General features: G+C 40.5%; 1 protein-coding gene across 1 annotated transcript in view; it reads right to left on the bottom strand.

Annotated features, from left to right (window-relative positions):
- Positions 1–1,459: 1,459 nt before the first annotated feature.
- The window catches only part of LOC310648219 (transcription intermediary factor 1-beta-like), a gene marked incomplete at its 5' end in the record, with an annotated part of 78,546 nt that continues 57,162 nt past the window's right edge, over positions 1,460–22,843 (bottom strand). Inside the window, 8 exon segments of the mRNA XM_083375967.1 lie at positions 1,460–5,300; positions 5,302–5,502; positions 6,245–6,379; positions 6,838–6,912; positions 9,456–9,576; positions 10,903–11,213; positions 12,065–12,284; positions 13,362–13,398. Of these exon segments, the coding sequence (XP_083232093.1) occupies positions 5,274–5,300; positions 5,302–5,502; positions 6,245–6,379; positions 6,838–6,912; positions 9,456–9,576; positions 10,903–11,213; positions 12,065–12,284; positions 13,362–13,398 (1,127 nt within the window). The 3' untranslated portion in view covers positions 1,460–5,273.

Here is a 22,843-nt window from a genome sequence, read left to right as displayed (position 1 = left end):
TAGTAAATAAAATAAAAACCTTTATACTATAAGCATTTTATTTCTTGGCAGTGCCTTTGCCACCCATGAATTTGCACATTTGCCCATACCAAATGCTTGTGTCCTAAAGCCAGTTTTACCCTCAGCCTCTCATATCCCTTTATACATTATGCACAATCCTTCTTATAGCTTAATTGTATAAAAATTACATTGGTGGTTCTATATGCTTCTCATTCATCAGGTATGGAGTCAATTATATCTGCAAGGCACAAGGTTGCAAGTGATTATACCAGGACCCCGGCATGCTGCAACCACTTTAAATACATGCCAGTTGCCAAGCACCTGAAGTTTGATCATGGGATTGTGGGGATGCTGCAATGGTCATAAGTGGATGCCCCCCTTGCGTATGGTTCACAACAATAAAGCCATCAACTGACAGTCAGAGACCGCTTACCCACTGCCCTTGATTTCAGATCATTTGGATAGGCTGCAGAAAGCACACATTTTTATTAGGTTGGACCTTTGCAATGCCTACAGTCTCATTAGAAGCAAAGAGGGCCATACTTAACTGCTTTTGACAAAAGGTACTGCAAGTTTGAATACACTGTGATCCCGTTTGGGTTACTAAACGTGGGGGCAGTATTTTCCAGATTTATGAACCAAAGTTTTTTTCTGATTTGATTGATAAATTTGTAGTCCTTTATCTGGACATCCTGATCTACTCTGAGGATGAATCTTCAGCACAAAGAACATGTATGAGAAGTCCTGAGTAGACTGAGAGAAAACCACCTCTTTGCTAAACCAGAAGTGTGCCTTTGACCTGAAACAGATTTCTTGGGGTACCGTATCTCCACAAACAGTATCCAGGTGGATCCCCAGAAAGTCTGGACAGTGCTGGAATGGCAAGCTCCACACATGGTGGATATTTGTCACTGTGTAAGAAATTTTATGAACTGGAATAGCCATAGCAACAAACCAGCCAATGAGAACTGCTTTTGATTAAGACACAGTATTGGCTGTGTGAGGCATGTGATCCAGCCTAGGTCTGGGCGTGTCTTAGTCCTCTTTTTTTTATCTCCAAGTTAAAGAGTTGTTGATGTTCCCCAGAGCTGAATGAAACTGTATACATCATGTTTATATATATTTTATAAAGTTTTTCTAAACTATGGCTCCTGCTCATTTTGAATGTGTGCTTATTTTTTGGGCTTATTTTTGCGCTGGGTGAGCTGTAAACTCTAACAATATTTCCTGGGCTTTGCCAACTTGTACAGGAAATTTATCCCAGGCTTTGCCCATGAAATCAAGCTACTTACCCAACTGACAAAGGAGTTAAATTTGCTTAGACTCACAACAGACAGCATATAGGTTGCATGTAATAAACTTTTAATGCTTTGAACTTGTTCCTGGTTACTTCCACCTGACATAGATAATAGCCCCCCCCATTAATGGTTGTTAAATGTTTCCAAACAAAACACAGAAGTTGCAAACATCTTTTATTTTTTGAACATGAAAGAAGCCATGTCTAAAATATACATAAGCAAAAAAGCACATCTCCATGAAGATACAGTGAGGGGAAAAAATCATTTGATCCCCTGCTGATTTTGTACATTTGCCCACTGACAAAGAATGATCGATCTATAATTTTAATGGTAGGTTTATTTTAACAGTGAGAGACAGAATAACAAAAAAAAAACATCCAGAAAAACACATTTCAAAAAAAGTTATAAATTGATTTGCATTTTAATGTGTGAAATAAGTATTAGATCCCTTCGCAAAACATGACTTAGTACTTGGTGGCAAAACCCTTGTTGGCAATCACAGAGGTCAGACGTTTCTTGTAGTTGGCCACCAGGTTTGCACACATCTCAGGAGGGCTTTTGTCCCACTCCTCTTTGCAGATCCTCTCCAAGTCATTAAGGTGTCGAGGCTGACGTTTGGCAGCTCGAACCTTCAGCTCCCTCCACGTATTTTCTATGGGATTAAGGTCTGGAGACTGGTTAGGCCAGGGCTTTTCAACCAGTGGTACGAGTACCACCTGTGGTACATTGGCACCTGGCAGGTGGTACACAACCATACTACAAAAATGGTAGCAGGGGAGGGAAATGAGCAGAACCGATGGCAGCACCGCACAAGCCTGAGCGAGAGATGGCTGGAGCTGCAGGGCTGTCAGGGCTGAGTGGAAGCGTCAGGCTCCAGCTGGGGTTCACCACTGATCCCAGCATGTCTGCTGAGCCCAGAAGAAGTGCCGATCAGCTGGAATGTTGCAGTATCTCCAGGGTCTTGTGATTTACATTCAAATGCTTGGCAACTTATTCATATTTATGACAGTCACAGTGTCACAAGGTCATGTGAAGTGACCAAAACCTGCTGCAACCACCCAGCAGACATGGGGGGGGGGAAATAAAAACCACACACACACCCCACTCCACCCCCACTCCCACTGCCATTCCTCAACAGAAATGCTCACAATGAAAACCTCGGGCAGGAGGAAGAATGCCACCAGGCAGGCAGGTGTCTTGCTCAGCTGTGGCTTGGGGTGCACTTTTTTCAGTGCCATTGTAATTTCAAACAGTCACTAAGTGAACTGTTGTAAGTCGAGGACTACCTGTACTTCATCACTTTTTTCCTTTTTTTTTTTGGTCACGTTTTTGACACCTTGCTGGGCAACTGGTGGTACTCGGATTTTGCCATATCCTAAAAGTGGTACAATGGGTGAAAAGGTTGCAAAGCCCTTGGCTAGGCCACTCCAGGACCTTAATGTGCTTCTTCTTGAGCCACTCCTTTGTTGCCTTGGCCGTTTTGGGTCATTGCCATGCTGGAAAACCCATCCACGACTCATTTTCAATGCCCTGGCTGAGGGAAGGAGTTTCTCACCCAAGATTCGATGGTACATGGCCCCATCCTTCACCCCTTTGATGCAGTGAAGCTGTCTTGTCCCCTTAGCAGAAAAACACCCCCAAAGCACAAGGTTTCCACCTCCATGTTTGACAGTGGGGATGATGTTCTTGGGGTCACAGGCAGTATTCCTCCTCCTCCTCCTCACACAGTGAGTTGAGTTGATGCCAAAGAGCTCGATTTTGGTCTCATCTGACCACAACACTTTCACTCAGTTCTCCTCTGAATCATTCAGATGTTCATTGGCAAACTTCAGATGGGGCTGTACATGTGCTTTCTTGAGCAGGGGGACCTTGCGGGTGTTGCAGGATTTCAGTCCTTCACGGCATGTGTTACCAATAGTTTTCTTGGTGACTATGGTCCCAGCTGACTTGAGATAATTGACAAGATCCTCCCATGTAGCTCTGGGCTGATTCCTCACTGTTCTCATGATCATTGAAACTCCACGACGCGAGATCTTGCATGGAGCTCCAGACCGAGGGATATTGACAGTTATTTTATGTTTCTTCCATTTGTGAATAATCGCACCGTTGTCACCTTCTCACCAAGCTGCTTGGCAATAGTCTTGTAGCCCATTCCAGCCTTGTGTAAGCCTACAATCTTGTCCCTGACATCCTTGGACAGCTCGTTCGGTCTTGGCCATGGTAGAGAGTTTGGAATCTGATTGATTGCTTCTGTGGACAGGTGTCTTTTATACAATTAACAAGATGAGATTAGGAGCACTCCCTTTAAGAGAATGCTCCTAATCTCAGCTTGTTACCTGTATAAAAGACACCTGGGAGCCAGAAATCTTGCTGATTGATAGGGGATCAAATACTTATTTCACTCATTAAAATGCAAATCCATTTGTAACTTTTTTGAAATGGGTTTTTCTGGATTTTTGTTGTTGTTATTCTGTCTCTCACTGTTAAAATAAACTTACCATTAAAATTATAGACTGATCATTTTTTTGTCAGTGGGCAAACGTACAAAATCAGCAGGGGATCAAATATTTTCCCCCCTCACTTTATAACTACTGGGCCAGAAAACCTTTGAAGAAATACAGAGCCAGAAAGGATGGGTACACAGATGGAACACGTGGGTTTAAATATCTAAAACTACCTTGACCTATGGAAACAGATGCAACTCTTCTTGAGCAAACAGAACCAAAAGCAAGAAGTCCCATTTGGATACAAGAGCGTTTTCAGATAAAGCAATCACTACTTTAGAAGAAAGCTGCCATGGAGGCCCAACTGCTGCTTCTGTCAGCTGTCCACCTAGGATGGCACAAGGATTAGGAAGAAATTCAAATTATGCCAAAACATCCTCTTTATCTTTGCATGAAACAGATGAAGCAGAGGCAAGATTGACCTTGATTCTCAAAGCAATTCATATCTAAAACTTCACCAAGAGTAGTCCAGTATATTTGAAGGGGCAGCGATTCCTTAATGAGGGATTCAATAACAGCTTCTCTCTCATTGGTTTTAAAAAATGAATGTCTATATTGTTCCCACTAGGAGCAGAAAAGGAGTCAAACTGGAGAGCATGATTAGCTCAATTTTATTAATTCCATTTCCATATCAAAACAAAAACAAATTACTGTATCAATAAGAACAAGGGCATCAATCAACCATAAAAATGGGGGGGGGGGCACTGTTCAAATCTCTATAACCTAATCCAGGGGTAGGCAACCTTGGCTCTTTTATGACTCGTGGACTTCGACTCCCAGAATTCCTGAGCCAGCCTGGCTCAGGAATTCTGGGAGTTGAAGTTCACGAGTCATAAAAGAGCCAAGGTTGCCTACCCCTGACCTAAGCAGTCATTTTAGATAGAAACAACTTTAAAATGGGGATATTCAACAACAATTTCTTACTTGGTGAAAATTTGGGAAAGAGGTGTTAAAAAGGGAACCTTTATACAGTTCCCATTAGGAGTTGGGGGGGGGGGAGAAATCCAATAGGAGAACATGGTTTATAGGCTTCTAGATTAGCTCAGATTCTTTCAATACAAAAAAAGAAATCGACAAAGTATCTGTGAAAGGAAAAAGGGATAAAATTTGTCAAGCAAAAAAGAAAAGGGAAAAATTGTTCAGACCATTTATAACACTATCTAAAAGCAGGTATTTCTCAACCTCAGCAACTTTCAGAGGTGTGGACTTCAACTCCCAGAATTCCCCAGCATCATGCTGGCTAAGGAATTCTGAGAGCTGAAGCCCACACCTCTGAAAGTTGCTGAGGTTGAAAAACACTGATCTAAGCAGTCAAGATCTACAATAACTCTCCCAAAAAAGCAGAGGGGTGCAGAAGAAGATAAAGGGGGACCACAAGAGTGGAGGGGGATGGGTGAGGGTAGCTTCAAGTTGGCAACTCCTTCATGTCCTTTCCGTGGAATGCTGGTCCACTGAAACAGGAAGTAACCCTTTAGATTGCCATTCCCTCATTCCGCCCTGCTACTATCAGGTTTAGAAGACATGGCCTCACCCGGATCAGTGACCGGGGAACCATATAAAACAAGAGTGTTTTCTTTTTGTGGTTCATCAATGTTGATTGGCTCACGCACCACTGAAAATTTCCAGTCACCAAAGGCAGCACTCAGTTTGGCCTCAAAGAAACATTGTAGAACAATAATGGACTGGACATCCTCCTTATCCTAAAGAGGAAAAGAGGGGAAACACAGTAAGACATTTAGAATCCTGCCCAACTGATATCACCAGCCAAGATCAGTGCAAGCAGAATATGCCACATGTTCCCAGATTTCATAAATACTCAAATATGCTGATCAAGATCAGCAACTATACCTGCTGCCAGAAATAAATGATGGACCCCCTTGCAAATAGATGCAGTGATATATTTGATATTTTCTTTCAGGTTATATTCAGCTGAATGTTCAAAGTGGCCAACAGATAAAAAGATACATTACAAAATACAAAAAGGGATTTTAAAATGATTGGGAAGGAACTGGATCTTCTTTCCTTCTCTAAAGCACAGTATGTTTGGGGGAGGCGGGGTGTATGCAATTCTCAGGAGTGCGCATTATACTTACAAGTAAATGTGTGCCTAATTCATGGGCCAGTAGCCCCTAAAAATTCACAAGGGCCTTACCTAACATCCAGACAAGTTCATAATATTAACAGGCTATCCTTCAGATAATTTCAACACACCTTAAATTATGTTTGGAAAACTGGAAGCCATACAAGCCTTTCAAAACAGGAATAATGCAATCCCATTATGATGCACTAAGTTACTTACTGCCTAGCTGTTCTACCTTGCACCATCTGAAGTTTCCAGACTCCTTTCAAGGAGAGCTGGTGTACAGCCTGCCAGTCTATCTCTATTTAATGTCACAATGTAAGACCTCTATCCCTGCTCTTCCTAGCAAAAGAAAGCCTCACCTCAGTCAGCTTGTTAAACTGCCTGAACATCTTCCAAACATCATCTGCAAATTCATCAGGAGATGCGTAGGGTGGTGACAGCTTCTGCTGTAGCTTTGCTCTAATCAAGGTCAAGTCAATTGTGTTCTGCCCCTCCTGAAAAAAAGTAGAAAGGAAAACTTTATGGCTTTACGCTAAATTTTCTATCAAGAGGTATGTCAATCACGTGCTATTTAGAAGCCCAACTTTTCTCACAAAATTTGTGAAGGCTGTAAATGTTTTTTAAAAAGGAAAGTATTAAAAAACCTCTTATTTTTAATAAACATTTCTAAAATATCCCCATATTGTTTATAGTATTATAAACTTTAACATTCATACAAAGCAACAGCATATATTTTAATTAGTTAAGGGCTGACCAAAATGACACAACTAATGAGTCAAAGCTTAAAGCCCAGAATTACAGTATATTCCCTCATTAAGAACTGCTTGGACACAAAGGAAAAGAATTAACACTTGGCAAGCATGTTATTTTTTTCAACTACATAAAATGTGCTACAATCCAGGGTATTTAAATTTACTCTTCCAGCTCATAAAACTCAACATGACAAACTCACTGGAGCATTGGAAAGCCGGTGAAGAGGTCTGCATGGTTCATAACAAAGTAGTTCAAGGAGAACTCGTTCACATCTCTGTAGAAGGTGCAAAACTAGATTACCAATCAATGGACATAATTTGTCACATTACACACACCTTCCTTATAATCAGACTTAATTGCCAGGTGAATTAAACAAACCAAAAGGATAAAAAAATCAAAACAAGCCTCCACCCTAACCTATTTTGAAAGACGTGATTTGTTTCGATTTTTACACTCTTTCTACCTAAGAAGCATTATAGTGAAACCTACAGATTAGTTTTTTCTTTTCACCTTCATGGCTTTTGTGTTAAACATAGTATATTATAATTAACATTTTAGTTAACAAATTATAAGCAACATATTGGCCAGTATTTAATCACAGAATTGTACACACCTCCCTTCTGTATGACGTACAAATCCTGTGCTTGCATTTGCTCCCTGGTGTTTAGAATAGTTTGAGGGCAGGGGCTCATGGCAGCATATTTAAGTCATTCTTGACTTCTGGCAATTTCCTGGACTGTCCCTGCAGTTCTTTTGGGAAGATTTTCAGAAACAGTTTGTATTGCAGGATCCAATCTGGGTCAGTCACCAGGACCAGAGGTTTTATCTTCCTAGCTTTCAGACTCATGCTGGAGCCCATGTTGAGAGAACTTTTCTCCAGCAGTGTGTGCTGTTCTATGTGTGGTATTTATAGTGCTTGTTGTAAGTGGCTTTTTAGATGCTGATTGGGGTGTGTTGATGGCTGGCTTTTAAGTCATTAGCTGTCATTTGCTTGTGCTGCCCAGCCCTGGCCTTCTAAGTACTTGATAGCCTGGTGGCAAATCAGCACTCCTCGACTGACGAGCAGCCTTCAATCACTTGAAGTGATTAAAGCCTGGGAAACAGGCCCCTGTCAGTCAACAGGAATGCTGATTAAGCCCTACCCCCAAAAGCAAGCCATACTTAACCCCACCCACTCCATCCCACCATAGTGTTTTTGGCTGGCTGGCTCCCCCCCTCCAACCTTACCTGCTGCCGGTGCCACTGCTGCAAGTTCAATTTTGCGGCTCGGCTAAACTGTTCAGCTATGGCGGGCCGCAAGTCCCATCAGCTTTAGGAAGCCTGGGCAATGGAAACCTTAGGCCAGGCTCCTCGGAGCTGAAGCAATCTGGCTCGTCCTGGGTCAGGTTGGCTGTTGCGGGAGGTGTGGCCTGTCCTCCAGCTCCTCTGCGCATGCAGGATGAGCCTCCTGCGATGGCCAACCTCACCCTGGGCGAGCTGGACTGCTTACAGGGAGAGGCTGCGCATTGCAGGACGACTGCGAAGGGTGTGCACGGATCCCTGTAGCTCCTGGAGGCCCCAAGCACTGCTTTTTGCTCTGGTTTCCCACCCCACCCCCACCAGCCTGATTGCCTTCCATCTTCCCCCGCCTTCACGATTCGCCGTCGGTGCATGCAGGGAACGAAAGTTGGGGGGGGGGGGAAGGTCAATCAATTCCAACTTCATGAGATCTTTTTTCGTGAGAAGTTGAAACTGATTGACCTCCCCCCCCAAACTTCTTTTGTTTTCCTGCACGCAGTGGTGGATTGTGAAGGAGAAACGGCACAGGGCTGGAAGTCAGGTAAGGAAAGAACTGCAATTCCTGGGGGAAGTGAGGGCATCTGGGTGGTGGTGTGGCAAGCTCTCCAGCTCCACGGGGAAGAGACAGCCGGCATGGATGCTGACGGCAGGACACCCGCCCACTTCACCACCCTCCCTCCCCGAGCCTCTGGCGGTCCACCTGCCACTTTGGTTGGCCTGGCCACCCCCACCTCGGCGCCCTTCCCACCGCTGCCCTGCCCACCTGCCCCGGGGTTGCAGGGGCTGGCCCGGCACGGGAAGGACACGTGCCCCGCCTGCACCGGTACCGTACCTGGCCTGCCACCACACTCTCACTGCCGCGTTGCTTCTCCACCTCATGCACAGGCCCCGCCCCACCCAGGCACTCGCGGCCTACTGGTACTGGCAAAAAGCCTTCCCCGAAAGTAAAACCTAGTGCTTACTTCAGAGCCCAAAAGAAAAGTAAGACCAGGTCTTACTTTCGGGGAAACACGGTAGGAAGTTAAAACCTCTGGTCCTGGTGACTGACCCAGATTGGATCCTGCAACATTATCCTGGGACACATATATTCACCTTCATTCATGAGTTTGTATTGCCTTATTTCTAGGGTTGAGAGTGACTGGCCCAAGGTCTCCCAGCTGGCTAGACTAGAGCTCATGATTTACTAGTTCCTAACCTCTTTAACTTCTTTCCTACCAATGGTGCACTGTTCCATCTGATTATGGGATTCAAAGCAATAATTTGACCTGGTCCCTCTACAACTAAAATGTACTCTTTATGGGCAAGTTCCACTAAGTCCTGTCTTGTGCTTTGGAATGTGTGGGGATAAAGAGACTAACCAGAAGTGTGCTGCAGCCTACTCCAAATCCTCAGCTAATCTATCCATCATACTCCAATAGGCACCTGGATACTAACAATCAGGCTTTCAATACTTCATGTTTTTATTGTCTCAAACCAATTCTGAAGGGTTCATTTAACATCGGAGCATACTATGTCATCTTATCTCTCAGACAGACCAACCTTCTGGTCAACATCTGAGAGTATTTTTGGTTCTCCATCCATGAAGACTGAAGTCAAGTCAGTCCCATCTTCTCCAATGGCTACTACTGGATCATCACACAGGAGACAATTCCAATCCTGGCTGCAAAATGAAAAGCAGGTACGAGTGCATGTTAACTATACCAGACTACTTAACTGTTGCAGGACAGACAATGTGGCATCTATACACAGGTAGGTGTAACAACTGTACCTAACAATAACATATCATCAAAGATTAGTAACTGTTTCAAAATCACATTGCCATCTTTGTTCTCCCAAGAATGTTTCTGGGCCCTCTGTGTAGACCCAGATACAACTTTAGAAAAAGCTTTTATTAGAAAAGAAATTGTAGAAAGTCTTAGGGTTTAAGGCCACCTGCCTTATATTCAGGTTCTTGAACAAGTAACTTGTTCTTTTAGCCTGGCCAATTCGACTTTCAATGAAGTGAATGAACTCACTTGTTTGTACTGACACCAATTATTTTCTCAACTTTCAAATTAGGCCATCACTGTTGTCATATTGCTTCCCAAAAAATTACACTGAAAGCCTGTTCTATACAGACCATCCAGCCTCTATACTACACAATATTTAGAGGCATAATAATGGATTTTTAATACTTGGGAGGTGTTTATTTGCTTTTAACAGATGAATTCTAGTTTTTTTTATTAATGTTACCCAAATATTTTGATTGAATATTCAGTTCTATTATACTACGCAATGACAACTTTGCTGACATTAAAAAAAATTATTTAAAAACACTGCAAAATATTCCACATCTCCATTACTGCTTGTGCCATAAATATGCAAATTGAGTCTGAGGATTTCCCAAAGATGAGAAGATGCAATGCAATCAATATACTATGCCTTCTCACTCTAGGGAGCTTGTCTTTACAGATTTCAATTCTATTTCATTATAATTAACATATGTAAGAGGAGCACTTTTCCAAGAGCCCTACTTCCTCTGGTATACCTATGCAAGAATAGAACAAGGTGAGTGGCTTAAAGCAACAAAAAAAATTATGTTAACTGAGTCTCCATACATCATAGCTAGCCCTGAATGTACTTTTCCTCCCACCACCACTCCACCAAGACTGTCAGAGATTGCATTAGAACAATAATTCATATATTGTGTGAAAAGGGTGCTTTTGTTCCATTTCCAAATCTTATCTGGGTCAGAAGAAAAATGGAACACAGAACTACAATTGTATTATGCTGCCATATGAGCTTCTACCAGGCAAGGGAACATAAGAAGCTTAGCCAAAAGGAGAGAAAAAGCAATAGTTATAATACTGACACAGAGATTGCAGCTCACTTTCTGGGTTTTCTTTTTTCTTTTGGTAGTACTAACAAGGATGAAAACATTGGATTTGCTGCAACTACATTTTCTACCTTCCACAAGAAGGAAAACTGCATATACAAAAGTCTATACCCAGGGATTTCCTGAAGGGCAGGCAGGTGACAATCCAGGTGGTAGCATTTTTTGCAGCTATCACACATGACCACAGCACCAGCTTTCAGGCAGATCCTGCAGCAAGCACTTTGCTCCCCATTAGCTGTGCCATCATGGCTGCGAACAGACTGCATTTCCATTGCACAGCTGGTGCTGCCACTGGGGGAGATGAGCCGGGGGGCTGCAGAACCTTCTGGAAGGAGGGCATCCTGGGGCAGGACAACTGGTTTGGTGTCTTTAGTATCTGCAGCAGAAGTAGGATGTTCGATAGCTGCCTCCATCTGCTCCTCCTGGAGGACAAGGGGAGTATGAAAAACAATGCACAAGAAAAATAGGCAAAAAAAGCAGGGCAAAGGAAAAAAACAGCAAAAGCAGACTTGTTAGTACAGATAACTTAAACTGCATTCCTGGCATGAACTTGGTAGTTTTATTACCCTCAAGGAGATCTCTATACTACCTTCATGATTCATTGTTACCATTTTTCCTTGTGGGTAATTGTATTAGAGGTACAAGAGACCCTAGAGAATCACCACAAATCCCCCAAATAGTTGCCAGGCCCAAGCCCAGAGACAACACAATGAAATCCAATCAAGCTCAATCTTTTATTTGCTTACACCTAAAGGACAAAATCTAACCTACTAGATATAACCTGAGAGATTTTATGGTATGGCTATCCTCAACTTCTCCCCCCACACCCATCCATCCAACTCGGGATTGTGCAGTCTCTTAATCTGGGCCCATCACCCAATAGTCTAAACTTCTCAGAAACTTCTCAGAATCAAGAACAAAAAAATCCCTTTGATCAGCTGTACCTCAAATGAGATTACAGTATTCCTTCTAGACAAATATGATCCCTACCTGATGATCCTAGAAATCAAATCCCAAAACACCCTTAACACAATTTAAAAGAGAAAAAAAGATATCTCACATGCCTGCTTCTATCTCCCCCCCAAAAATCATTGCTCCACCCTCTGTGGCCTATCCCTGCTTCCATACTGCAAGAGCTGGTGCTGGCACTGGCACGTCATGATATATAACAGCTGGATTAATTTTGAGGCTTCTACCAAGCAACCAAGACTGCTACATGCTGCTTCTGCCATCTTACCCCAAAATAGGCTATTCTAAAAAGGACAATGCTGACCTTCACTGCAGCACCTGCAGTTGGTAGCCCTGCTTGTTGGGCAGCAGCTTGCTGGCCTCCTTGTTCAATCACAATGAGATTGTAATCTTCACGGGAATTGCCTGGAAAGACTTTGAAGACAGGTGGCTGGTTATCTGATGTCAAGTCCACATCCAGCCGCTCCAGACTAACCCGGGGCACTTTCCGCACAAGACCCGTTTCTCCATCCTGGCTACGGGCTCTAGGAATATGCAGGGATCATGTTAGGCGATAGGCCAGAGCTAACTCTGGCACATTAAAACTGTAATTCACAGGGCTAAATAAAACTTCATACCAAAACAATCAATTCTTTGACAAGTACTAAGTTCTTTCACAGTAGCTGGCCCAAAATATAACTCCAAAGTTGGCATCCTTTTTGCTTAAGACAAGTCCTCTATTCAAAAATATCTTATTAACACAAGGCCTTTCTCCAGAGAATCCTGCTTCTGACTCTATATGGAGGATGGTTGTAGATTCTGGAGTTCAGCAGCACATTTTTAGTACTGTTACCTTTTGCAGAAAGGTATCTTGCCAATTCAATTTTAGTATAGTCAGATCCTATATCTCTTTCCTGCAGTTTGTGCCAACCAAGGAAGAAAAGTTTATACAACTTAGCCCTATGGTAATGCACTTTAGTATTCTCAATGGCTGTCCCCCCAAACTACTACTAGAGAAAACAAACTTACAGTATTTATACATTATCTTTCCTCTTTTCTGTACAAAGTATTCAAAGCAGCTTATAAATCTGAAATTAATGTTGTCATCAAAAATATTATGAAGATGATTTGCCATCACTCATGATGACAGAAAAAAAGGGTTTTCTATACTCTCCATATGTAAAGTTCATGTTGGTGGGAGCAAGCAATTTCAATACATCCAGAATAACTTCTACAATTAAGTCTTCTCTCTAGATAGTTCAAATGCTTCTTCACTGCCATTTCCTGTATTCTAGTAAATACAGCCACAGGATATGGAATAAGACATGTTTCTCTGGGGTAAAAAAGTAATTTCAACAGTTCAAATAACCAGTTTTAAGATCCAATCTGCTCTAAGATTAAATCCTCAATTTAAAGCCCTGAATGCCAATACTGCTATCCATACTCAAGCAGACTTTCCTCTGTAGGACAAGACCTTGTTTTCTGTCACATACTGGAAGGCATGCTTATAGAGTAAAAAACAAATGTTTGAAATTCTCAGTATTTAAGACATCTGGAACTATTGCAGGATGGGCTCCAGCACCCTAAGAAGACATAGCAACACAGAAAAGAACACAACTCACCTTTTCATTCCAGACACTTCACCAGAATACGATCCTTCTGTTGTAGCAAAAAGAAACAAGTGTCAAGAAGCTCATGATTCACCCCCTACTTTACAGTGAGGGAAAAAATTATTTGATCCCCTGCTGATTTTGTACGTTTTCACACTGACAAAGAAACGATCAGTCTATAATTTTAATGGTAGGTTTATTTTAACAGTGAGACAGAATAACAACAAAAAAATCCAGGAAAATGCATTTCAAAAAAGTTAGATTGATATGCATTTTAATGTGTGAAATAAGTATTTGATCCCTACGCAAAACATGACTTAGTACATGTGAGCCTATCCATTTCCTCACAATCCAAAATTTTGCTAATTATATCTTCTTCCGATGGTGTTACTTTGTTTTTCCAGTACTGTGCAAATGTAATTCTCGCTGCTAATACATGTAATATTAAATGTATACATTTTTTGTCATAGTTCTCTGTAATTATACCTAAAAGAAATAGTTCTGGCTTAAAATCTACATATTTTCTTAACATTTTCTGTAACCATGTGTATTTTTGACCAACAATTTTTTGCTTTAGGGCATGTCCACCAAAGGTGATAGTACGTGCCTATATTTCCAACAGTTACTAGACCTGTTTTTAAACATTTATGCTAATCTTGCAGGTGGTAAATGCCATCTATAAAACTTTTTATATAGATTTTCTTTATAAGTAGCTGCCCTTGGTATTTTATAGTTTCTTTCCCACAGGTTTTGCCATTTTTCTAATTCTACATTGTGTCCAATTTTTTTTGCCCAAGTTATCATTTCTTTAACTTGTTCATCTTCCATCTTCAGGTTTAACAAAAATTTATAAAGTTTTTAAATTAATTTTTCATCTGATGACAGTATCTGGTCAAAGACTGTTTGATGTTTATAAAAACCATATGTTTTGGCATCTTTTTTGTATCTCATTTGCATTTGCAAGTGTGGCCAACATGATAGCTCAATGCCCTGTTCTTCCAATTCTTGTTTAGTTTGTAATTTCCCATCAGTATTCAAAATGTCTTTGTATGTCACAAGTTTCTCATAGTTGATTAAATTTGGGTGCACAAATGCTTCCATTGTCAAGATCCATGCTGGTATTTTCATATAATTTTTTATTTTTATCTTTTCCCATGTCAGAAAGCATTTTTTGTAGTGATTTTGAAAGTATTTATGAATTTGGTTCTTTCCATACCATAGAAAAGCATGCTATCCAAGTTGTAGGTCATGTCACTCTAGACCACGGGTCGGTAATCCGCAGCTCTGAAGCCGCATGCGGCTCTTTCAGCCTTCTCCTGCGGCTCCCAGTTGTCCTCTGCCATTTGCAGAGAGACAGAGACAGAGAGAGGCACTTGCACTTCCCTTCCCTCTCTCTGTGTAAAAAAAAAGTGGCCTCACATTGTACTCCCAGAAGCTTATTGGGCGGGACTCCTGCCTTTGCTGCATCTCCGCAGGAAAGAGCAGAAAGCAGGTCAGGAGAGCGAGCCCAATAAGAATGTGTGTCAGCTTGTCCAAGAACAGCGTGAAGCCAGCTTGCCAGGTGAGCAGAAAATCGGAGAGAGGGAGAGAGAGGGGGGGAGAAGGAGGGAGAAAGACAGAGAGGGAGAGAACTCATGCACAGCAGCCTCTATTTCTTTTTAATTAAACTCTTCAAGCTCCCTTCGTCGCGGGCACGTGTGAGAGAGTTTTGCAGCTCCCAGTGTTTTTTTTCCCTCTGGGAAACAGGTCCAAGTGGCTCTGAGTGTTTAAGGTTGCCGACCCCTGCTTTAGACATACTAGTCTTTTGTGTCTAAGGGTTAAGCACTCTTTTAACCATGTTAATACAGCTGCTTGATAGTATAGAACCCAGTCTGCTAGCCCAAATCCTCCATTTTCTTTTGCTTCTTGTAGCAGTTTCAGTCTTATTCTGGCTTTTTTCCCTTGCCAGATAAATTTCAAAATCAATGCATTTAGCTCATCAAAAAATTCTCTGATTTTATAGGTATTGTTTAGAATAGGAAAAGTAGTTTTGGTAAAATATTCATTTTCACTGTCGCTATTCTTCCCAAGATTGATAATTGTAATTTTTTCCATCTTTTCAAATCTGATTTTGTTTTAATAGTTTAAAATAGTTATCTTCTTTTAATGTTGCACACCTTGCTGTTAAGTATATCTCCAGGTATTTAACTTTCTTAACTATCTGGAGAACTGTTTTTTTTCTGACAGTTGATTTTTTTTGTTTATCTGTAAGATTTTTAACTATCACTTTAGTCTTATCTCTGTTTATTTTCAATCCTGCTACTTCTCCAAATTCTTCAATCTTTGTCAATAATTTAGGGCTTGTCTCCAAGGGATCTTCTAATATAAATACCAAATTGTCCACAAATGCTTGTAATTTATATTTTTCATATTTTATCTCCATACCTTTAATTTCTGGGTCCTGTCTAACATTTCTACTCAGCACTTCCAGAGTTTAAATAAATAATAATGGAGATAGTGGACACTTTTGTCTTGTGCCTTTTTAATATTAAAATTCTCTGTAAAATCTCCATTTACAATTACTTTAGACTTTTGTCTATGGTAAATTGTTTTAATTATATTTATAAAGTTTTCTCCAAAATCCATATACTTTGTTGTTGTACCATAAATTGCCAGTTGACATTATCAAAAGCTTTCTGCGCATCTAAAAAAATTAATACCATTTGTTTCCCTGGATGTATTTCGAAATATTCCAAGATATCTAAGATCATTCTTAGGTTGTTGTCAGAACCCATTTCTTTAAAGGGGGGTGGTTTAGTTCTGTTTCCTTTTGGGTTCTTTCTCTGGGTTCTGTCATTCTCGTGGGGAGAGGGGGAGGCTCCAGGGAATGCATCATTTCTCCTTTTGCTTAGCTACAATGTATCCTCTCTGCCTATCCTACCTGCTTGCTCTTTGAATTATTTCCCCTTGATGTCAACCTGGGGTGAGAAAGGAATGTGCCTTCGGACATCTGGCTTATCTCTCACTGCGGAAGAGAGAGGTGCGAAGACCCAACAATGTCTTCACAGGCATGGGAACGGACTCCATTATCAGCTACGTTCCCACAACAGATCTAACACCTAGGGAGGGATTGGCCCGTTTGAACTGACTGGATGAACTATTGGGGTGGTGTTTGCTTGATGCTCCTTTAACCTATTGACCTGAGCGGGAAACCCTCAGATCCTGCCTTCTATGCCTGCTGTCAGCTTCTCCTAATAAAAGTTCCTTTTGGAATGGAATTGTTCCAAGAGTCCTGCTTTCTTGGGATGAGGTTTGGAAGCGGGTCCTTACAGTTGTTCTTTGTATCTTTGGTAAAAATCCATTTTGGTCTGAATGTATAAATTCAATCAAAAATCTCTTCAATCTTTCTGCTATTATTGAGGCAAAAATTTTGTAATCCACATTTAATAACGATATTGGTGTGTAATTCTTTATCTGAATCAAGTCTGAATCTTCTTTTGGTATTAAAAGTGATATTGGTTTCTATCCATGTATTTGGTAGTTTGGCCTCTACTAATACTTCATTACATACTTCTTGCATTAATGGACTTAGTATATCTTGTAGGCTTTTATAAAATTATGCGGGTAGCACATCTGGGCTTGGTGTCTTGTCATTTTTTTTGTCTTTTTATACCTTCTGTCAGCTCCATCATTGTTATTTTCTCATTTAACATATTTTTAAAATTCTCTGGAATCTTTGGTAGGTTAACATTTTCTATATATTGCCTTATTTTTTCCTGAGTAATTTCTTCTTTATCATAAAGTATTTCATCAAATTCTTTAATTAACTTTTTATCATATCATTTTGGTATTGTAAATCGCCTCTCACATCTTGCAATTTATTTATCTTTTTTTTCCTTTCTTTTTTCAGTTTGTAGGCCAACCATCTACCCGGCTTATTAGCATTTTCAAAAAAGTTTTGTTTTGCTCTTTTAATTTGTTGGGCCATTTCTTCAGCTTCTATTAAATTTATGTTTTATTATCTCCCATTTGTTTTTTAAGCGTCTTCTTTTGTGGGTCTCTTTGTAGTTCTAATTCTAGTTTTGTTGTGATTCAGGGTCAGCCTGTGGGTTCGGATGACTCAGAGGAGGAGGAGGAGGGGGGTGTTGAAGAGCTTGATGAGAGTCCTCAGCCAGGCCCCTCTCATCTGGTCACGATGCAGACCCAGCTGTGTGAGCCTGACAGCGTGAAGATGACCCACAGCTGGCCCTGTTCAAGGACGCCCGACGCAGGAGGCTTACACCTAAGGGGGAATGCGTGGGAGGGCTAGTTTGCTGAAGGCAACCGCTTGAAAAGCTCCTGTTTCTTGGTTTGTGTCTTGTTCTATTTGTTTTTGTAGCAATAAATTTGGCAGGCGTAATTCCAGCCTCTTGCCTTCTTGTAAAAGGGGTTGTCCCTGCCTTTTCTGCAGGGCCGGTAGCAGGCTGGTACAGAACAAGTTTTGTCAATTCTTCCTTTAGCCTTGTTTGTTCTTTTTTTCCCTTATTCTTTTTCGCCATGTAAGTTATGGCTAATCCTCTAAAATATGCTTTGGCTGTATCCCAAACGTTTTGGAGTGATGTATCTTTTTTCTTATTTTCTTTAACGAAAAAATCCATTTCCTTTGCTACTTTTTGTATAAATTCTTTCTCTTTCAGTAGAGATTGATTCAATGAGCCTTGGTGGAGCAGTGGGCTAATGCCTCCTTAAGTAACACCAGCTGCCTGCAATTAGTGCAGGTTCGCATCCCACCAGGCTCAAGGTTGACTCAGCCTTCCATCCTTCCGAGGTAGGTAAAATGAGGACCCAGATTGTTGGGGGCAATAAGCTGACTTTGTAATAATGCCGCTTTGGGGGGGGGGGCGAAAGCCCTAATAAGCAGGCATATACATAGAATGAAGGCTATTGCTAAGCACATTGGTTTGTGCTTAAATTGTAAGCCGCCCTGAGTCTTCGGAGAAGGGCGGGATATAAATGGGATTAAAATAAAAATAAAAATAAAATAAATGTCCATCTTAATTTTTTTTCGGTGTTCCTCTCTATGTCATCTTTATCGGATTGTGATCCGCCCATACATTAGTTTCTATCTCAATCTCTTGTATGTTCATTCTTAGTTCAGCAGATATCCATTTCATTCATATTGATTCTAGACCATGATTTATGCCTATTTGAGTAAAATGTATATTGAGATTTCTTTGGATTTTTCTCTCTCCATATATCCTGTATACAGGGAGTGCAGAATTATTAGGCAAGTTGTATTTTTGAGGATTAATTTTATTATTGAACAACAACCATGTTCTCAATGAACCCAAAAAACTCATTAATATCAAAGCTGAATATTTTTGGAAGTAGTTTTTAGTTTGTTTTTAGTTATAGCTATTTTAGGGGGATATCTGTGTGTGCAGGTGACTATTACTGTGCATAATTATTAGGCAACTTAACAAAAAACAAATATATACCCATTTCAATTATTTATTTTTACCAGTGAAACCAATATAACATCTCAACATTCACAAATATACATTTCTGACATTCAAAAACATAACAAAAAAAAATCAGTGACCAATATAGCCACCTTTCTTTGCAAGGACACTCAAAAGCCTGCCATCCATGGATTCTGTCAGTGTTTTGATCTGTTCACCATCAACATTGCGTGCAGCAGCAACCACAGCCTCCCAGACACTGTTCAGAGAGGTGTACTGTTTTCCCTCCTTGTAAATCTCACATTTGATGATGGACCACAGGTTTTCAATGGGGTTCAGATCAGGTGAACAAGGAGGCCATGTCATTAGATTTCCTTCTTTTATACCCTTTCTTGCCAGCCACGCTGTGGAGTACTTGGACGCGTGTGATGGAGCATTGTCCTGCATGAAAATCATGTTTTTCTTGAAGGATGCAGACTTCTTCCTGTACCACTGCTTGAAGAAGGTGTCTTCCAGAAACTGGCAGTAGGACTGGGAGTTGAGCTTGACTCCATCCTCAACCCGAAAAGGCCCCACAAGCTCATCTTTGATGATACCAGCCCAAACCAGTACTCCACCTCCACCTTGCTGGCGTCTGAGTCGGACTGGAGCTCTCTGCCCTTTACCAATCCAGCCACGGGCCCATCCATCTGGCCCATCAAGACTCACTCTCATTTCATCAGTCCATAAAACCTTAGAAAAATCAGTCTTGAGATATTTCTTGGCCCAGTCTTGACGTTTCAGCTTGTGTGTCTTGTTCAGTGGTGGTCGTCTTTCAGCCTTTCTTACCTTGGCCATGTCTCTGAGTATTGCACACCTTGTGCTTTTGGGCACTCCAGTGATGTTGCAGCTCTGAAATATGGCCAAACTGGTGGCAAGTGGCATCTTGGCAGCTGCACGCTTGACTTTTCTCAGTTCATGGGCAGTTATTTTGCGCCTTGGTTTCTCCACACGCTTCTTGCGACCCTGTTGACTATTTTGAATGAAACGCTTGATTGTTCGATGATCACGCTTCAGAAGCTTTGCAATTTTAAGAGTGCTGCATCCCTCTGCAAGATATCTCACTATTTTTGACTTTTCTGAGCCTGTCAAGTCCTTCTTTTGACCCATTTTGCCAAAGGAAAGGAAGTTGCCTAATAATTATGCACACCTGATACAGGGTGTTGATGTCATTAGACCACACCCCTTCTCATTACAGAGATGCACATCACCTAATATGCTTAATTGGTAGTAGGCTTTCGAGCCTATACAGCTTGGAGTAAGACAACATGCATAAAGAGGATGATGTGGTCAAAATACTCATTTGCCTAATAATTCTGCACTCCCTGTACACATTCTGCCATTTTTAAAAAAGCCTTAGGTAAAATGCTCCTACCTTTTCCCCCTATTTTACTACTTCTGTAATCTAGCTTTCCACCTACAATTGCATTGAAGTCTCATACTAAGCAAATATTTTGATATTCCATTTCCACTATTTTCTTATGTAATTTTTGATAAAATTCTTCTTGTGTGTTGTTCGGTGCATAGATTGCTACCAGCAATGTCTGTTTTTGGTTTAACGTCATTTCCACCATTAGTATTCTTCCTTCTTCATCTGCACAAATTTGTTTTGGGTTCATTATTTCTTTAATGTATAAAGCTACTCCTCTTTTCTTTTGTTGTGCTGATGAAAAGAAAAGCTTCCCAATTTTCAAACATTCCAGAAATTTATAATGTTGTCTTTTAATATGTGTTTCTTTCAAACAAACTATATCCATTTTTAGTTTTTGTAGTCCTGTAAAGATTTTTTTCCTTTTTAAGGGGGAGTTCAGTCCATTTATATTCATTGAAAGAATCCAATTATCCTTCTCCATCTTCTTCAGTTATATTTAGGTTTTATTCTTCTAGTTGTTCTTGTCTGTCTCTGTTCTTTTCCCTTTGCCCCTTCTTCTTGATTTGTTTTCTATATCTTCTTCTTCCCTTTGTTTGCCCACCCCTTCTATTGCTGTCTTTTCCTGTTTTCCCATTCCCATTCTGGTTGGAATTCTGACCTTCCTTCTTCAAGAAAAGCTGTGTCTCTTGTAAAATTCCATTGCTTTAAAGAGAGTCCAATTGGTATCTTTTAGAGTCCCAACTGAATAGTATCCCCTCTGGCATCAGCTATCTAAAATTCACTCCTTTTTAAATTAATTTTTGGTCAAGAATTGGTAGTCTCTTCGTGAATCTCTTATCCTCCTAGGTATCTGCTTTAAGACTACAATTTCTTTTTCCTTGTATTGCAATGAGTCATCTCTGACTCTTCTCAATATCTCGTCTCTTATTGATTTTTTGACAAATCTGACGTGTACCTCTGAAGGGACTTTATTTCTTTTTGCATAACTTGAATTGACTCTAAATGTTTGATCAATCTCTTCATTTCCTGTTTTCCAATTTCGAACGTTCCATCCAGCAGTTCTGTCAAGTCAGCAAGATCTTCTTTCTTGTCTTCCATTATGTTCTGGAATCTTAAAAAAATGAGATGCCTTTTCCATTTCCAAAACTGCTATTGAGTCTTCCAGTTCTTTATTTGCCTGCATCAATCTTTGATTTTGATCTTTTATTTTGATCTGTTTCTGCTGATTTATCTTCTACTTTCTGGATCCTTTGCTCATTCTTTGCAATATTCTGTTGAAAGTTTTCTAGCTGAGATTTCAAATCATGAATTTCTTCCTTCATTTTATCAGTTATCTTTCGACTCTTCATGATTTCTCTTTGTGTCTTCTTTGTATGAAGTAATAGCCTCCTGGATTAGTTGTAGTGTGTTTTGCATTTCCTTCTGGAAGCTATTGTTTTTTTCTTGCTGTAACATTGCGTCAATTGATCTCTGATGCACAGGACTGGGGGTAGTAGAAAATGGCGCTGATGGTTTTTTTTTTTGCTAATTTTAACTAGATTAGGAACACTCATTTTTATTCCCACCCTCCAGACCTTCTCAATTCTAATATATTCCCCAGTTATCAATCTTATACCAAACCTTCAACCTTATACCCAATATTACAATATGACCTTTAAATTTGTTTCAAAAATTTCTTGTAGTCTTTATCTATAGTCTCTTGTAATCCAGTAAGCTCCCCCAAATAGGGGGAGAAAGGAGGAAAGAGAGTTTATAGTCCAATTCTGTCTTTCAGTCTCAACTCCAATAATTATCCAAAGGTCCAAGGTTATCAATCAGCTCCAATTTGTAATCCAAAAGGTACTGTTATGTAAAATTAATAATCCACAAGGCCTTCCCCAAAGGGAGTCTTTCTTCTGTCTCTAGATAGTTCTTGAAGATCAGGATCTATAATCCAATAGGTTCCCCATAAAAAAAAGAAAAAGGGGGAAGTAAAACTTTATAATCCACTTTTGTCTTTCAGCACCAACTCCAAGCAATTATCCAATAAACCAGAAACATCAGTCAGCCAAAAATTATAATCCTTAAGGCCCTACTATTCCAAGTTAATAATCCATAAGGCCTCTTCTAAAGAGAATAACCAAATGTCATTTTTTTCTGTCTCTGAATAGTTCTTAATATTGCAGTTCAAGCAATGTTTATAATCCAGGAAAGCCAGCTGGCTTCAAAGTAGTTTATGTTTATAATCCATCCTGCAGAAAAAACAGTTCCAAGAATTCCCCTTCTTTTCCAGTTGTAATCTGCAAGTCTGAGAAGTTCAGGAACATCAAAGAGCCTAATTTGCTATCTCTCTTTAGGCTTCAATCCAAGGTCATTCTTTCCAAACAACGTAGAGCAAAAAAATAAAAGTCTTAGTGTTTTTCTTCTTTTCCACCACTAGATGTCATCAAAGGACTATGTCAGAATCCATTTATATTTCATTTCTAACTATCTCTTCTGTGCAAAACCCAAATCTCACCCTCCCCTGGATTTTGCCATTCCCAAGAAGAGGGAACAAACTTGGGATTTTATTACTTTCACTTCCTTCCTTAATTGTAACTTTTTGTGTATTCCGCCTGCCTGCTAACCATCACAATATAACCAATTACCAGGCATTCCCCTCTTATCTTGCGGACAGCTAGGAA

This window comes from Vipera ursinii, assembly GCF_947247035.1.
Source record: "Vipera ursinii genome assembly, chromosome: W".
In the NCBI taxonomy this organism is placed as follows: domain Eukaryota; kingdom Metazoa; phylum Chordata; class Lepidosauria; order Squamata; family Viperidae; genus Vipera; species Vipera ursinii.
The sequence above is the reverse complement of the archived record's forward strand: the minus strand, read 5'-3'. Positions and strand labels throughout refer to the sequence as shown.